This window comes from Saccostrea cucullata, unplaced genomic scaffold (assembly GCF_032062105.1).
Source record: "Saccostrea cucullata isolate Sc308-1 unplaced genomic scaffold, CSIRO_AGI_Scuc_v1 ctg733, whole genome shotgun sequence".
NCBI classification, from domain to species: domain Eukaryota; kingdom Metazoa; phylum Mollusca; class Bivalvia; order Ostreida; family Ostreidae; genus Saccostrea; species Saccostrea cuccullata.
This window is the reverse complement of record NW_026918312.1, coordinates 61,226-78,153: the sequence shown is the minus strand read 5'-3', so window position 1 is coordinate 78,153 and position 16,928 is coordinate 61,226. Positions and strand designations below refer to the sequence as shown.

Genomic DNA, 16,928 nt, shown 5'->3' with positions numbered 1-16,928 from the left:
AATCCTTTGCATTTGCTATCAATAAACACATAGATATCCCACTGAAAGTTTGACAAAAGAGAAGCTCGAAAACTTCAGACTCAAAAACTTAAGAATCCTTCATTAGCCATGTTAGCTGCATGAATTAACATCATTTGTGAGTTTGTGTGATCATAATTTTGTGGATAATTTGTATATACTGAAGATTCAATAAATCAATATATTTACAGGAATAAAGTTTAATGGGTAATTTATCTAGTAACATATTGACCCCCCAGGAAATCAATTTTAAAAAAGGTCCCTCACAAACAGAACACCAATGTCAGATTTGAATTAATTTCATTCTGTTCCTAATTTCTTGTCCATGTTTCAACCACATGTAACTCCATTGCAAAAATAATTATGAAGTTCGTACAAAACATTTTTCTTCTTTCTTTCCCTAGGGCTATTGACTAAAAATTGGAAGCCGAAATGACATTCAGGAACCTATGGAAAAGAAAATTTAGGAACCGTATGAAAACTGGTTCTCGACCTCAGTCGGAATACCTCTAAAATTACCATTCACCATTATAATGCGATTTAGAACCAGTCTAGCCACATGATGTTGACACAACATCATAACACGTTGCGAAGTCGCAAAGCCGCGAAGAGTGAAACCTGAAACCCTTGTTATCACATCAGCTGAAGATGCTGATGACGCCCCTTAGACCAAGATGATAACAGGAAAATAATGCGCAAAATTCGGCGTTTGTTATTTTTCCTTTCCGTTGCATTCGTCTTTACCAGTGTATTTTACATTATTGGTGTTGTGTTCCACAGTTTCTTTGATGCGCACGCCGGATTGCACATTATTACGGAGATCGATGACTATGGAGAGGTATTTCTTTAAAATTTGTAGGTTGACCATCAGTCTCACAATTTTTTTAGTTTCATTACAAAGTTATTTTTAAATGCGATCGAATTACAGTCAAATCTCTTTCACTCGAACCCGTGCGACCAAAGAAAAAAACTTCAATATTCCTGAGGTTGACGTTTCTCAAGGTAAAAACATAAACATATAAACCAAAAATATTGTTTGGTCTGGAGTTCCAACTGTGTCATGCTATTTGAGATATTTGTGTTCAAGATAATGGTTTCTAATACATATGTATAACCATTAACTATTCTGACATTATAATATGGTTATTTTAATTAACATAAATAAAATTTAGAGATTGTAATTATTGGTCAGTAAAAAAGATTTAGAAGAATGTTGCAAATCATCAATTTTTTTCAGATTCATACAATCCCACTGAAGAATTTCAACCCAGATGATTTTCTTAGGGCATTTAAAGAAGAAGGAGGGCAGAATTATGGTTACAATGCTAATAAGAGTCTCCATATTCCATGGAACAGAACCATTCCTGAAAGGAGACCACAAAGGTAGAGATTTTCTGCCATCTGTTTTATTGAAAATTCTGTCTGAAATTTAGCTGTCAATCTTCTCAATGGCTAATCCTCCTCCTTTGCCTTCCTTACAAATTTAAATAGATAGGGAGAAAATGCAAAACTAATATATTAAGTAATTAGGAACAGAATGAAATTAATTCAAATCTGACATTGGTGTTCTGTTTGTGAGGGACCTTTTTTAAAATTGATTTCCTGGGGGGTCAATATGTTACTAGATAAATTACCCATTAAACTTTATTCCTGTAAATATATTGATTTATTGAATCTTCAGTATATACAAATTATCCACAAAATTATGCTCACACAAACTCACAAATGATGTTAATTCATGCAGCTAATGGAGGAGTCTTAAGTTTTTGAGTCTGAAGTTTTCATGCTTCTCTTTTGTTAAACTATGGGATATCTGTTTATTGATAGCAAATGCAAAGGATTTTTCCCTTTTTCAGTTGTAGACACCTGAGGAAACCCAGCAAGAGTCTACCATCTGCCTCCATTATTATCACTCTACAGAATGAGGCCCCCTCTGTGGTACTCAGGATGGTCATGAGGTATGTAAATATGTATGTCCATATGAAATTGTTACTCAGAGAGTATGTAATTTCTGTGCAATAAATGTCTGTGAGTGTTGCAACCTTCTTTAGATAATTCACTAATTAAATATTAATTACCATGAACCATTTATTTTGCAGTATATTTGTAGACAATATATGTTTCTTAAGTTGCAAAAATTAAGCTTCACAGAATTGATTTTGAACTGTCAAATCAAGATGTTGTGAATATTAATTGGTTTACAGTAGTCCATAGTCAGTTTGGTAATCAGAATATATGTTTGCCTTGCCCATTACAGCATTCTCAGATGTTCATCACCAAGTCTGATCAAAGAGATTATATTAATTGATTCCAGTGAAGATGAAACAGGTATGTGAACATCTTTTTTAAACATAAAAAAGTACTATACCATTATACATTTATTAAGACTGTTTTTAGATTAAGACCAGACAGAGGAAGAATATTTTATATTTCAGTGATTCATTTTCAGCACATCAGCTAGTACCAGTACTTGTTCCTCAGATTCAAGTGATTTAATCTCTTTACATTTTTTGACAATTTTGTGGGAGGAGGGGGTGATTTTTGTTTTATGATCACATTGAACTTAGCCTAACAATTTAAAAATTAAACTGCATGCACATCTTAATTAGATTAAATTTAGGGATGACTTTTACCTATTTAGATGTGTATCACAGATCTCTCTCGGCAATTCCAAACGTGTATTTCCATACACAGCCAGGAGTAAAAGGTAAAGTAAGATCAATTATTTTCTGCTAATATATTTTTGCATTCCATTGAATTCAAAAATTCTTAACAATTGAAAATAAGTTGTATGTTAATATTAGTGTTGGCAACGAGTACCCGGTTAACCGGTTAACCGTCGAACGATGCGAGTATCGGTTAGTAAAACTGCTATCCGGTTACTCGCATAAAAAAAATTACATAGTAAATGCATATAAAATGATTGTTTTCTAGTTTATAAATGTATATACTTACACATTTCCCTAAATTTAGATACCGTTAGACTTTTTGATTAGTTTTCACAGTTTATATAGTTAATAGCTTTGATTGCTTGGGGGTATACAACTTTTGAAGGCCTGAGTTATGATTACCTCATTTGATAATTGAACTTAACGAGATGCCGCCTCAGACAAATTAAGCTTGGATTGTAACTGTAAGAAAGAACAGTTGATTCAAAATCTTAACGAAAATTAACTAATAATTACGGAGTATGTAATTATTATTCTCCTTGATAGCGACATTTCGGGGGCTGAAAAGGAAAGCATCAGGAAAGCAATTAGTGAGACGGTGATTGACGATGTTTTTATTTGTCTTCTTCGTGTGTCAAATTTCTTATTTTCTTTAATCTAAAATCTAAATTCGTTCACAATATCGCATGTGTGTTTTGTAAATATAATGTCCAAATACAGTATATTTGTGAATTACTACTAACGATAAGTAAAGCATAAGATGAATAAAAGATGTGGATACTTTTACTAAAAATCATCCGAGTAACCGGGTACTCGATCGGAAGATGAAGCGAGTAACCGGTTACTAAAAATCGTCCGATTTGCCAACACTAGTTAATATTTTAAAATGTAATCATAAAAATAATTTGAGAGCTGTAAAAATATTCATTTCCATTCAGTTTGAAATTCAGCCCCACCTGCACAAACAATTGAGTTTCAGTATCTTGGAAGTCTCCAATAGCATGAAAATGTTGAAGAGATTTTAAAGTTCAAACTCAATTTTAAACTCAACTTTTAAAAATAAATTGTTTAACTATTTTAACCTCAAACATTTCAATCTTGATTCTCTCCTATATCTCCATCTTCGCTAGCCAAGGGTTTCTGATACGCTACTCTCCTCATAAACCCTTGGCCTACCGTGAAGTCAAAAGACGGGATTGTTTTCCGTCACGTGATCTCGAATCTATCAGGTACGCACAGATTGCGTCATCGCCAGAAATAAAGACATGTGTTAAAAAAAATTAAATCAAAGTTTTTTCAATAATAATTAAGAAGCAATAATTGAGTTATGTTTATTCATTATTTATAGAACAAATCTGAAGCTTCAATATAAATTCTTAATCACATATTTATAAGATATTGGATGACACCATGGCTATTCATGGAATTGAATGTTATCTTACGGATCGTTGTTTACTTGCGTTTTTCATTTCCGAGATTAAAGAGTGAAGATGTATCCCGAACGCAAATATCGTCATTTACAAAAAACAATTGATTGGTCGACCTGGGTGTACTGAAATCCAATCAGAACTCTGGAAAAAAATCCCGATTTTTATGAACACCGTAGGCCAAGGGTTTATGAGGAGAGGAGCGTATCAGAAACCCTTGGCTAGCGAAGATGCTATATCTCAAATTCCATCAGGTTTGAAATACAGTACAACTTGTCTGTTATCCAAATGTAATCCATTCTGAAATTTTATATGTTTAATAAGATGTTATTTGTAGTCCCTTTTAGTAAATTCAGCTAATTTTTATAATGATGTCTAATTTGGAACATTGTCTTACCTGTCCAGTTTCTATGGAACTAGTGGTGTTCAGCCAAGTTTCACTGTATCAAGGTTTCATTGCATATAAACTAAAACTTTTTTTAGGGTTGGTAGCAGGCTTGTTACTGGGAGTGGCTAAGTCCTCAGGGGAGGTCCTTGTCCTCATGACCGCCCCAGGGGAGGTAACTGCTGGGTGGCTGGAACCTCTACTGGAGAGAATCCACAGGGTCTGTATACTCTGTAAGATCTGAAATCTTCTCTGAATTTAGATATGGTCATAGGAAAAAAGTATTGATTCATTGGGATTTTATTTCATGGATTAACTCCCTTCCCCGCAGTCACTCATTTTAACACATTTACCATTTCCTATTTCTAATGCACAATCACGCATATACTATTTCCGCGCAGTCACACATTTTTCATGCACTTTCAAAAGTAAATTTAATCTTCTATTTAAATGCAAATTTTTTTCTATTTTATACTTGCTAAAATCTCATAAAATAAGAAAAGTTATAAACATATTAAAATATTAAGTCATAATTATTTCTGCTAACTGTTAGAGAAACTTCTACCTACCATGCTTTAAAGTGCTTGCGGGGAAAAGGTAAAGTTATATTCCTGTGAGGTGAACATTTAGTGTATGTTGCATCACAGCTCAGTAAGTTGTAAAGAGTTAAGAAAAGTTGAGCCGTTGTGTGATTAAAATTTTGATTTATATTTTTTTTTAAGGATTTCAAGGGAGTCTCTTTGTCAAAAAAAAAAAAAAATTACCATGATCTCCTAAATCTAGTGATTTCTTAATAATGATTTTAGCTTTTCTTTTCAGAGACCTAATCTCATTGTTAGTCCAGTAGTAGATTTTATACATTTTGAAACTTTTGAGTCTGAATCTACTAATACCAATCAAAAAGCAGGTAAATTATACATAGGGATGTGTGATTTTATCGGTATACCGGTATATCGCGATTTTTTGTTGCGTGATACGTATCGTGATACGGAGACCTAAATACCGGTCTTTAGGTACTTATTATAAAGTCCAGAAATTATTCATTTATTCGTTAAATCTTTCAAATTACAATTACGGAAAGTATAAAAATTGTTGTTAAAATTGAAAAGAACGGCATCTTACCGTCCAAACATAATTGATTTTATAAACATAAAAATTTCAAGATAGTAAAATGTTGTTTTTCTCGCATATTTTTTTAGAAAAATAATGACTTTTCATTTAAAATCATGGTAAAAACTGCTTTTAAAAATATCATGATATTATCATGATATTGTGGGAAAAAATCGTGATATATCGCGATGCGAAATTTTTGGCGATACCCATCCCTAATTATACACGAATCAAAAATACGCTTTTAATGAAATAGCATCATTATAATAAACAAATAAGAAATTAATGATTTAATTGATTCAACAATCTTTGGATTTAGTGATTACAACTTGAACTGGTTCATTAGTTAACTTAATATATACATGTAAGCATAATATTGTTTCATTAAACATGCGGTTACAATTTATTTTGTGAAATAAACATTGTATGTATTATATAATTTGTCAGTTTTTGATTGGAGTTTATCTGTGAAGTGGCAGCAGTTGACAGCAGCAGAGTCAAACAAACCTATTCTGTGAGTATATATGATTATGTATGTAGTTTTTATTCTCATTTTCCGTTTTCTGACTTCAGAATGGAGAGATTGAGAAAAACTGTTTTTTGTATTTCATTTCAATTTTCAAACCAAGAATTCCTGAAAGAAAAGACATTTGAAATTTTAAAACTTGAATGTTGATGTGAATAGTACTAAAGATGTCAGTACTGCTTTCAAAAATTACGATTTAACTTGGCATGCATACATTTGTTTAATATTTGACAAATTAATGACCTAGAATTATAAATTTCATACTTTTTTTTTAATTGTAAAGAAACCTTTATTGATTGAAGTATGGGATAATTTTTTTTCTTCATTTTTTCAGATCACCTCTCATTGAAGGGAAGATTATAGCCATAGAAAGGAAACACTTCTTGAAACTGGGTCAAATTGATCCAGATCTGGAAAATATTGCAACAGCCAGCTTAGGTTTGATGCTATATGATGGAAGATAATTATAAATTGTGTTGTTCAAACTATCAACTGTAAAATGATGGGTCTCCAATATAAGTTGGTTAAAATGTTGATTTTAATTTGGATTTACTTATAAATCTTGCAACTTGATTATAGCGCAACACTGTAATGTACATATACATGTAGTGATTTTCCCTAGGAACAAAACCTCCCTCTTTTATGCACACTTTTAATGATAGAGTTGTTATTTTTAGAGCTGTCTTTGAAATCCTGGTTGTGTGGAGGTACGGTAGAAATCATTCCCTGTAGTCACGTGGGTATTATCAGGAAAAAGAAGAGAGCAGTGACTCAGAACAGCAAGTCCCTCTCTGTTGTCAGGTAAACTGACTGAATAAATACAGTAAAAACTGTCTAATCTGACACCTGTATAATCCATTTCACTGTGAATTGCAACCTTTATAATTTTCAATCCTATTTTATTATGCCCCCCTTCGAAGAAGGGAGGGCATATTGCTTTGCTGCTGTCTGTCGGTCGGTCTGTCGGTCCGTCAGTCCATTTAGTTTCTGTTCATTTTCTTCACAACCGTTGCACATACTGAAATGAAATTTGGTATACAGATACATCAGGTGAATATCTAGGCCAATTTGTGTTTTGGGTAAGATCGCGCCATTTTTGATAGAGTTATGCCCCTTGGACTTAGAAAAATTCCACTTATTTGCAGTTTCCATTCATTTTCTTCACAGAGGTTGCACATGCTGAAATGAAATTTGGTATACAGATTTATCAGCTGAATATCTAGGTCAAGTTCTGTTTTGGGTATGATCGCACCATTGTTGTCAGAGTTATGCCCCTTGTACTTAGAAAAATTCCATTTATTTGCAGTTTCCGTTCATTTTCTTGCAGAGGTTGCACATATTGAAATGAAATTGAGTATACAGATTAATCATATGAATATCTAGATCAAGTTCTGTTTTGGGTACGATTGTGCCATTTTTGATAGAGTTATGCCCCTTGGACTTGGAAAAATTCCAATTTGGGGGAGGGGGCATAAGTGTTTTACAAACAGCTCTTGTATGTTTCTAGTTCTTTACACTTCCTATTTCATTACACTATGTAATTCAACACCCTGTCCATTCCATTACAAAATGTTTTCCATTGCATGTCATATTAAACAGGTTTCGCTGTGAGAGAATATTCCATTATTATATAAAAAATTGTTTATAACTGAAAAATTGCATAGATCATTTAACTTCAACAGTTCCTAGACAAAAAGTTTATAAAGATCGAAACAGAAGAGGCGCTTTTTCTCCTTAATTCAGCACCATTTTTTGACGTTTTTTTTGTTTATTTTCAGAGATCTGCGGAGAGTGGCAGAGGTGTGGTTAGATGGGTACAAGAGATATTTCTATGCCAGTCGTCCCTCGGCCAGAATGACCTCTCATGGCAGGTACATACAGGTATTTCTTACCTCTGTTGTCTTCAGAATCTTCCTAAAAGGTAGACACTATGAATATACGTGAAGATATTGGATGTTTATGCTGATGCATATCTATATACCGTATAACTGGATTTTTCTACGGGGTGCTATTTTTTGCGAAATTCTGCGATCAAGTCTTAATCACAAAAAATTGAATCGCAAAAAATACGTAAATAAAATCTGGAATTTTCAGTTGCGATCATCGAAGTTCTACTTTTACAGATACCGGAAGTATATATAAATAATGCCATTGCACGTTTTCAATCGTATTTTACAGGTAATTTAATTGATATCAACAACAACGATTGTTTTTCGAATAGATAAAACGAATTCCTAAAGATTCAATATTTATTTGTTCCTACATTGTATTTCATGATTTATTTATATGAAACCCGAATAGCATTTGTCGGTTTGGCTATTCCGTGGCTTGATCGGGTCCTTCGCCAGTGTTTACCAGATTTTTCTGAATCGGTATTCTGTCCTTGAGAAAAGAATTTCTTGTGTAATATTTCCCCTACTGGGATAATATAAACTCTTTATAATCATAAATGAAAGTTCATAGTCTATGGGAACTGGAACTTCTATAAATTAATTTCAAAGAATTATCGTCTCGGTTTCAATTCAAAATAACTGTGACTTTGTTTCTAATTTACCCTGTAAATAATAACCTATTAATTATAACAACACAAGGACGACCCACAGGTGTAGTGTCATCTATGTAAACACCCAATTAACAGCCCAAGGCCTTCACTGTTTCCAGGTGAGTCCAGACTGCATCTATTTTACGGTTGATTGGCGTGTATACAAGCGCAATCAAAACTTCGAGAGACAGAGAGTAAAATTCAATGAAATATGTGTAACGGGACCCAGGTTTTGGTCCGAGAGATAGAGAATTTCGAGAGATAGAAGTTCGAGAGATCAGGAGTAAATTTGCTTAGTTATATAGAGGAAAAAAACGGGACCGGAGGTTCACTTCGAGAGATCGGAGTTCAAGCCATCGAGAGTCACCTGTATCTTAAATTGCTTTGGTTTGTTCAATAAAAAATAAAAATAGACTTTATTGTTTAAATGTCTACTAATAAAATTCAATAAAAATAGACTTAATTGTCAAAGTGAAATCGCAAAAATTAAAATCGCAAAAAATAAACATACCTATTTCAGGATCAAATCGCAAAAATTTGCACCCGCATTAAAAACCAGTTATACGGTATATATTGATGCAACCAGATAATTCACCAGCCGAGGCTAATGGTATTAAAGAAGTTCTTTATTATTTTTTTTTTGGCCCTATCACTATATAATCACAGTGGCAAACAATTTCATCCATGAGTATTAAATTTATCCAGACACTGTTTCTTACAAGAGAGACAATGCTGTTTGTAGTGCATTTGTCCACTGACATCAAGGGGTGTAAGGGACAAAACTTTCAGAGGTTGTTGCCAAAATAAAAAGACTTTTAATATTAATAAAAAGGATACTCATTGAATGTTTTCTATAAGAAAACTACCAATACTAATTTAACAAGGATTATTTAAACCCAGAAAAATTAATCTTTAGTGTAGCGGAAAGGAGGAAGTTGCGTAAGCAGTTAAAGTGTCGGCCATTTAAGTGGTACCTGGACCACGTTCTCCCTCAGCTGAGGCCGCCGTCAGACGAGGACTTTGTCTACGGGAGGATCAGACAGGGGTCAGGGATGTGTATGGACATTGCCCGGGGGCATGTCCCGGTAATGGCCAGTCTCAGTGAGTGTTCCGAGGAAAAAAGTTCTCAGGTAGGGGAAAAACTTCATTTAATGATATTTCCACAATGCACAATACATTTTTGTGGGGGCAAATTTTTAAGGTTTGAGAAAAAATATTGATATTTGGGGATTAGATTTTGTGGTTTGAGAAGTGTTGAGTAGTAATGCATTAGATTAAATTTTACGTTTTGTGGCGGTCATGAATTCATGGTTATCTCCTAGCTTACCTCGAAAACAATGAAAAGTAAACCCCCACAAAAATTAGTGATTTCACAGTATGTTGATAGTGTGTTTCAAAGGGAGAAAACTCTTTAAATATTGTTACTAGTATTTGAAAACAATATCAAAATTAATTACCAATGAATGCCAATTAAAATCTTGCAAATTTCGCAGGAATGGACTTGGAAAAAGAAAGGAATGATAAAGAACAATGGAATGTGCTTGACGGCTGATGTAAAGGAGACGCATGGTTATGTTCTGATGCAGTATTGTAACGGTGCAAGTTCTCAGGTAATTTACAGTAATAGAATATGCTAGTTATATCATTGTATACTTTTTTTTAACTATGCAATATAATTTCTTTAAGTAATTGACTAGTGACTGTTGCATATTCAATTTCTTCAAATCCCTATCTAAAATACATATAAATGCTAATAAATAATAAGTATTCACTGGATCTTTTATGGCTCAATTACAGAACATTTCAAGGTGCATAAAGTTATCATTATACAGTAAATCATGCTTAGGAAAGTGTCAAAGGCAAATGCTTTCAATTTGTTTTAAATATGATTTATTAAATATTAATAATTGTGGGGCTATTTTATATTTTGATTTTTTATGAGTTTAATAGATGTACAAGTGTAAGAAAAGGAAATTTAAAACGAGATTTGTTTTGTATTTTCAGCTTTGGTTTAGGCAGAACAACATGATTGTTCATGAGCCATCTAAACAGTGTATTGACAGTCATAAAGCTGATATAGGGCTGGTGTTATCAGATTGTGATGGATTCATCCAGTCTCAACAGTGGACTCTGCCAAAGGAGGATACCAGGTGAAATGTGTTCAGTTCAGGAATAAGAATTTCTGTATACATTACTTGGGTAAATACTCTTCACACAGAAACTCGTACAATTTAGAAGACTGCTACTTGTAGTAGAATTTATACAAAGGTGTGACAGAAGAAATTGTTTTATTTTTGATTTTGTTAAAAAAAACACAGTGATTCTGATCTCCCCACAAAACTAAAAAATATAAGTAAATGTATGTTAATTTTGTGTGTTTTTGAGTACTAGTGTTAGGATAAAATGCATCATTTATGTGAGTGATATCACCTTTATCTATATAATTTTAAATTATTGAATTTTTTCCTGGGGTCTTCCAAAAACATATGTGATAGATGGATGTGTTGTAGCTATATTAAACCTGTGTATGAGTAAAATGATGTGTGTGTTATATTATGTGTTATATGCTGTTGTCTTTTAGCAATATTATAGCCAAAGAATTCTACAATAAAAATCTGTTCAAAGCAAATTGATGCGTGTTCTTTTTTTTCTTTGGAAAACCAGTATACTAAGTATTCCCAATATTCTATATATTCTTCAGATGTCTCTAGTTTGTTGTATTCTAAATGTTCTCTGACAAAATACGAATACACATTTTAACTTTCATGACTTTTAAAACATTCATGTTAACGTGCGAGTGTTTTGTTTGTTTGTTTTTAAGCTCACCTGAACTAAAACTGTGACATTGCGAGATCTGTTGTGGATATATGAAAGTGGATTTCCTAACTCTGCAACTGTAGCAAAACTATAATTAACCAAAGGTGGGCAGGAAAATAAGATTGACTAAAAACAACATTTCACATTTAAAGTTTAGCAATATTCATTTAATTTATTTGATGATTATCACCTATTATACAATGGAGTGATTTGCCCTAACATCAACCTTGCAGACATTTCTCTCTTGATGCAATGGCTTGTTTTGGACTTTAGCTGCACATTTTCTTTGTCAAGTTTTGAAAAGAAAGAATGGAACATTTTCTCTGATTTTATTATACAATGAACTCTGGTATGCAATGATCATTTTAAATTTGCACCATGTATAGATAATGTGTGCAAAGAAAAGCCTCAGTTTTTATTATCATTAATTTTTCACGTGAAACCCCATCTTATCCTCTTCGACATTTCTTTAAAAATTTACATTGTCATTATCAGAATTTGATCTGCAACCCCTTAGATCACGCAGCCACTATGAACCCCTCCCGTTCAATAAAAAATTTTCTTTATTAAAAATGGAAGTACATAATGCTCAAATGGTGACAGGTTTTGTGCAGCATACGTAATTAAACCTATACTAGCATTGTAAAGCCTTTTGTTGCAGTATTTATCTGCGATAAAGTATCGTAGACCAACGTGGGTAGTTCTTGGTTTCACAGACTAACAAATAAAAGATATTACTGGAGAGAAAAGTAGAATGATGACAACTTTTAATCGTACATTAATTTTAAGTTATGCGAGACAGGAAATCTGATATAATATGATTAAAAACAGAAATTAGATTTTTATACAGCTTCATGTACGTATGAATATCGTTTTTGAAAGTGGGGGAGGGAGGGGCATCCAGAAAAAAAAACAACTTCCTTGACAAAAAATTGCATATGGTTGAAATTTAGGCAGTACCTTATCGTAGTCTTGAGAATAATGTACAGAATTTTGATTTTAGGAGATTTGATTAGTAATTACAAAGTCCATATATCAACTTGATCATAAATTGATGACTGAAGTTTGTGCATATTCTATTATTTGTAGGAACGAATTATTTTTGCAATAAATTCAATTATGGTATAATAGAAGATGTGATCCATTTAATTGTACTGAATGTGAAAATTTTGTTAACGACAACTTGTTTTTATTTAGAGAAAAAAAAAGTTCATGCATGTACGTATAGCACTTGATAGTGAACAAACAATATTTATTACGTTTAAAAATATATTTATTTTAAATGCAACTGGAAAAATATTTTGAACAAAATTTGTAAGTAGGCCCAATTTCTGGGGGTTTTTTCTCGGGATCTTTCACAATCAACATCCTGTTTCTTCACATTTATGTAACACATATATCCCTGGAAGGCTCTTGGTCGATAATAAAAAGATGTTAAAAATATTCCGCCTCGGAAATAAGTTATGCGTAGATTGTTCATTGTCAATGACAGATTTTTACTCAGCATCAGCAAAATACCCTGTTTTTGTGGAAGTTCGGTGTCCTCTTTTACTCTAAATATAGAATTGTTTCCTGACGTCATCAGTAGTCCCAGAAGACGCGGATTTTGCTGACGGAGAGAGATGAAAATCCACATCTAGCGCTCCTTCTGCGTGCAAACATTAATCAATTTCTACAAATTGTCGTCTAATTAACCTTGTTACACAGTTAAGAAAATCTCCGACAGAAAAGAATCGGGGAGCACTATTGCGAACGTGGTGGGCGATTCTACTACGTTAGTGGAATTTTAACGGATCATAACATTTTCTAAAAGGGGGTGGGGGGGGGGGGGGGCAAGAAAAAAATTATTTTTAATTACCAAAACAAAAATTGACAAGCAAGAAAAAAAAAGTAGGGATGAAAAAAGGGGATGTGAGTAATGGGAATTGGGGTAAAGAAAGAAATTAATGTTTTCATGCCAAGACTGAGTTGATGTATGTAATATGTACTTAAAAGTTCCAGTTTCGTGAACGGCCGGCTCTAATAGAACAAAGAAGTCTTTTCTGTTACTGTGAAATCACTTTTCGGGGGTGGGGGGGGGGGGTTAATTTTCGTTGTTTTCGAGGTATGGAGAAAAACACGAAGAACTGCGAACGATAGTATTAGTGTCCCGCCTACCTCCAAGTCAATTTTCAAAAGTTAGGATATTCGAATGATTTTTTATATTTCTATTGGTATTTATAATTATGGATTTTCATTAAACATTGCTTATTTGGGAAAACAACTAGAGATTATTAAAATTTGGGTAAAACTCGTTTTTTTTACTAAAGAAATCAACTGAAAATATCTTTAAAACATCTTTACCCCACGTGACACAAAAATTCCTTTTTACGGGTAATATGGACTGAATTTCACAAATTCACACCCAAGCCTTTTGTGTTTCACGGGGGGGAGGCATGTTTATAGACAAAAAACGACAAAAATGCTTATTTTTTCAGCATTTTCCAAGTGCTTTACAACTGGAACTTTGTATTTACTAATATACAGGCCTAATTTTGTATGCACAAATCATATGAAAATATTTCAAGACTATTTAAGAATATGGTGATGCTTTTTTAAGCCCAATTTCAGTGGAAAATATCGTCTACCCCCCTCATTTCAAGAGCTGGAATTAAGGATAGTTTACTGTTTAGCACTGGTATTAAATAATTGATCAATTATCATTGGACTGATCTTTGTATTAAACAAAAATTGTATGGCCAAATTGTCATCAATATTAAATTAAATGGTTTTAAAATGTAGGCGGGAATCAAGAGCTAGCGTGCGTAGTTCTTTACGACCACCACGAAATGTAAAATTTCATATGCATTGCTACTAAACATTTTCCAACCATGAATTCAAATCCCCACTAACCAATATTTTTTCCTCAAATCTCGAAAATTTGACCCCACGAAAATATGTGATTTTACAGTATCTTTGAATTGATAAATGCTACCTTTCTGCTGCTAGATCTTCAATTATTTTGTTTCTTTTTTGCTCTTCTTCTTTGTTTTGTGGTGGTAGGTGTTTTCTTTTTAGTTCTATTGGTCAGAGACTAGAAGAGCTTATGCAATTGTAAGATATCGGTCGTGCATTTTTTCAAAATGTTACTTCTCTAAAAGTCTGATGTCAATTACATGTAATATAACTGGCCACACAAGTACACAACACTAAGAATAGATACTAGTCTTTAATTTATTTATCGCATTTGATTAAGATGAATGCTGTAGCCATGGTTAATAAAAACAGAAAGTTCTGTGAAATCCATTAGTTTGATTTCAATATAATTTGGCACACAAGACTTCAGTAGACTAAACTAAGATTATACATGTATATTTTTTTTTTTATCGGTTTCTGGTCTCGATGAACGGCGTTTTCATCGCTGTTCTAATTAAAATCAAAAGTTCTGAAAAATTCTTTTAAAAGGCTACTCTGCATATACATGTAGTTTTAGTCGGATTTAAAAAAAATTACCACAAAGAGAAACAGTTTCGTCAAAGGTACTATTAGTGAGCTCACAAAATTATACCCCTGCTGCATTTATTCAATTGTCCAAATAGATTGTTCCAAAATTTAATGCATTTTTAATGGACTAAAACTTCTCCCATAGAGAGCAGAAATGTGAATAATCCTGTTAGTTACCCATTATACTCCTGGCCTGAGCGTCCGATGATTCTCCATTAACAAATTATAGCCTGGACAAAATTGCATATTCAAATAGACAGGAGACCAAGATTATTTTTAATACCACCACCCCTTTCCGTAAACCTCAATTTGTCAGGTCTATAGTTGATAATCTTGGATTGTGTTTGCTTATAATTTTTCCAAACGTACTGATGATCAACTTCTGCATTTATTTTATTGATAGCGACTTTTACTTTGAGTTATCCTTCTTTTGAAATAATTTTTAAAAATTTTTACTGATCATCATAGTACCTACAGAGGTAGTCTTCAATTGCTCTGAATGCACGAATGATAAAAATAACAAAGATTAATTATTATAATTGAAACTGTTTTTATTAAAATACATATTAAACTACAATATGAAATTGACAGGTTGCAGACGTGACATTTATGCCACTTCCGACACCCTTTGACCTATATAACAATACAAAGTAAGGTTTTCTGACAACCTTATTAACAAACAACATAGTATATAATAATAATAATAATATAATCTGCACCAATGTTGAGAAAGGGGGATACAGGCCAGCACACAGAAAACTTGGGAGAATTGCTGATCAAATCAAAAAGGTCATGACCTCCTTGTCTAACTGAGGGCAAAAAATGTCTCTGGGAGAAACTGTACTATTCATTTTGCTCTTGCATTTATGTGGTAAATATATAAGGATAAATTTACACCAGCACAGGTGAATATGATTACAATGAAAATTTATGTGCTGCAAGCAAAAAAAAAAAATTTAAATCAAAGAATTGATGATATCTTTTGCATTGACCACATTTACAATATAATTTCATCATTCTCATTTTGTTGTTAACATTTTCCCAATTTCCAAAAAAAATTTTTATCTACAATGCAATTCTTCCAGTGGCTTTCTCATGCAAACCAATACCATTTTATCTTACAGAACCCCTCTATTTTTGCCCTATCTAAATGCATATAACAGAACAAAAAAGCAAAACAAAACATGGTGAACATTTTGTACAGACAGATATAGCTTATACAGAATATCTAAAAGGCAGAAATGTGCTTGGACCAAGGTAAACACTAATAAGAGTTACAATGATTCAAGACAAGGCATTCAAAAAATACATAACTATTCTCTGATAAATTATTTTATGACATTGTGCAATATGGATTATTTTGATAATAAAAAAAATGTTTTAATTATATTATTAAGTTTGTGCACATGTCAGTTATAAAATTTCCAGTAAAATATTAAAATCTATGGAATTTTACATGTTATATATAATGTGAATTAATTTCCAAAATTGTGAAGAATTTTAGAAATTGTCTGTTAAAATTTGCCCTCTTCAGATCAAATGACTAAATTGGCCTGAATGAAACCTTTATTTAACCTCCAGGCAACTTTTTTTTTTTTATCATTCTAAAATTTTCTTATCCTTTAAACAGCTTTTTTGCATGCACTTGATCATTATAATACTAATGTAAACAATTGAAAAAATTAATTTCCCTTCCTACCAACACATTTTATTTATCTTTTGTCAGGAAAGGACAAGTAAGCAAACATTCTTTTAAATATATATATAGCCTTGGTTTCATACACCTATTAAAAATTCTTTCAATAAAAATCACGAAATGCTTTCAAAACTTAAACTAGCACTTTTGTCAAAACATAAACATATACATATAAAATCAGTTAAATTCAGCACTATCAGTAAAATTTGAAAATACTAAAACTAGCATCATATATTCCACATTTATTTCATTGCT

At 32.4% G+C, this 16,928-nt stretch overlaps 1 protein-coding gene across 1 annotated transcript; it reads left to right on the top strand.

The window, feature by feature from the left end:
* The first annotated feature begins 472 nt into the window (after positions 1–472).
* On the top strand, positions 473–11,306 carry LOC134262943 (polypeptide N-acetylgalactosaminyltransferase 2-like). The gene is made up of 14 exons (XM_062745265.1): positions 473–856; positions 1,256–1,401; positions 1,875–1,976; positions 2,276–2,346; positions 2,660–2,725; positions 4,598–4,719; positions 5,319–5,406; positions 6,057–6,123; positions 6,470–6,573; positions 6,813–6,936; positions 7,914–8,006; positions 9,594–9,807; positions 10,171–10,287; positions 10,682–11,306. The coding sequence occupies exons 1-14, from the start codon at positions 710–712 to the stop codon at positions 10,829–10,831; spliced, it is 1,611 nt and encodes a 536-aa protein (XP_062601249.1). The 5' UTR covers positions 473–709; the 3' UTR covers positions 10,832–11,306.
* Positions 11,307–16,928: the final 5,622 nt, after the last annotated feature.

Coding starts and splice junctions, on each gene's coding strand:
- LOC134262943 (XM_062745265.1), top strand. CDS start 710: ATGCGCAAAATTCGGCGTTTGTTATTTTTCCTTTCCGTTGCATTCGTC. Junction 6,574..6,812: donor TATTGCAACAGCCAGCTTAG/GTTTGATGCTAT, acceptor TGTTATTTTTAG/AGCTGTCTTTGAAATCCTGG. Junction 8,007..9,593: donor AGAATGACCTCTCATGGCAG/GTACATACAGGT, acceptor ATTAATCTTTAG/TGTAGCGGAAAGGAGGAAGT.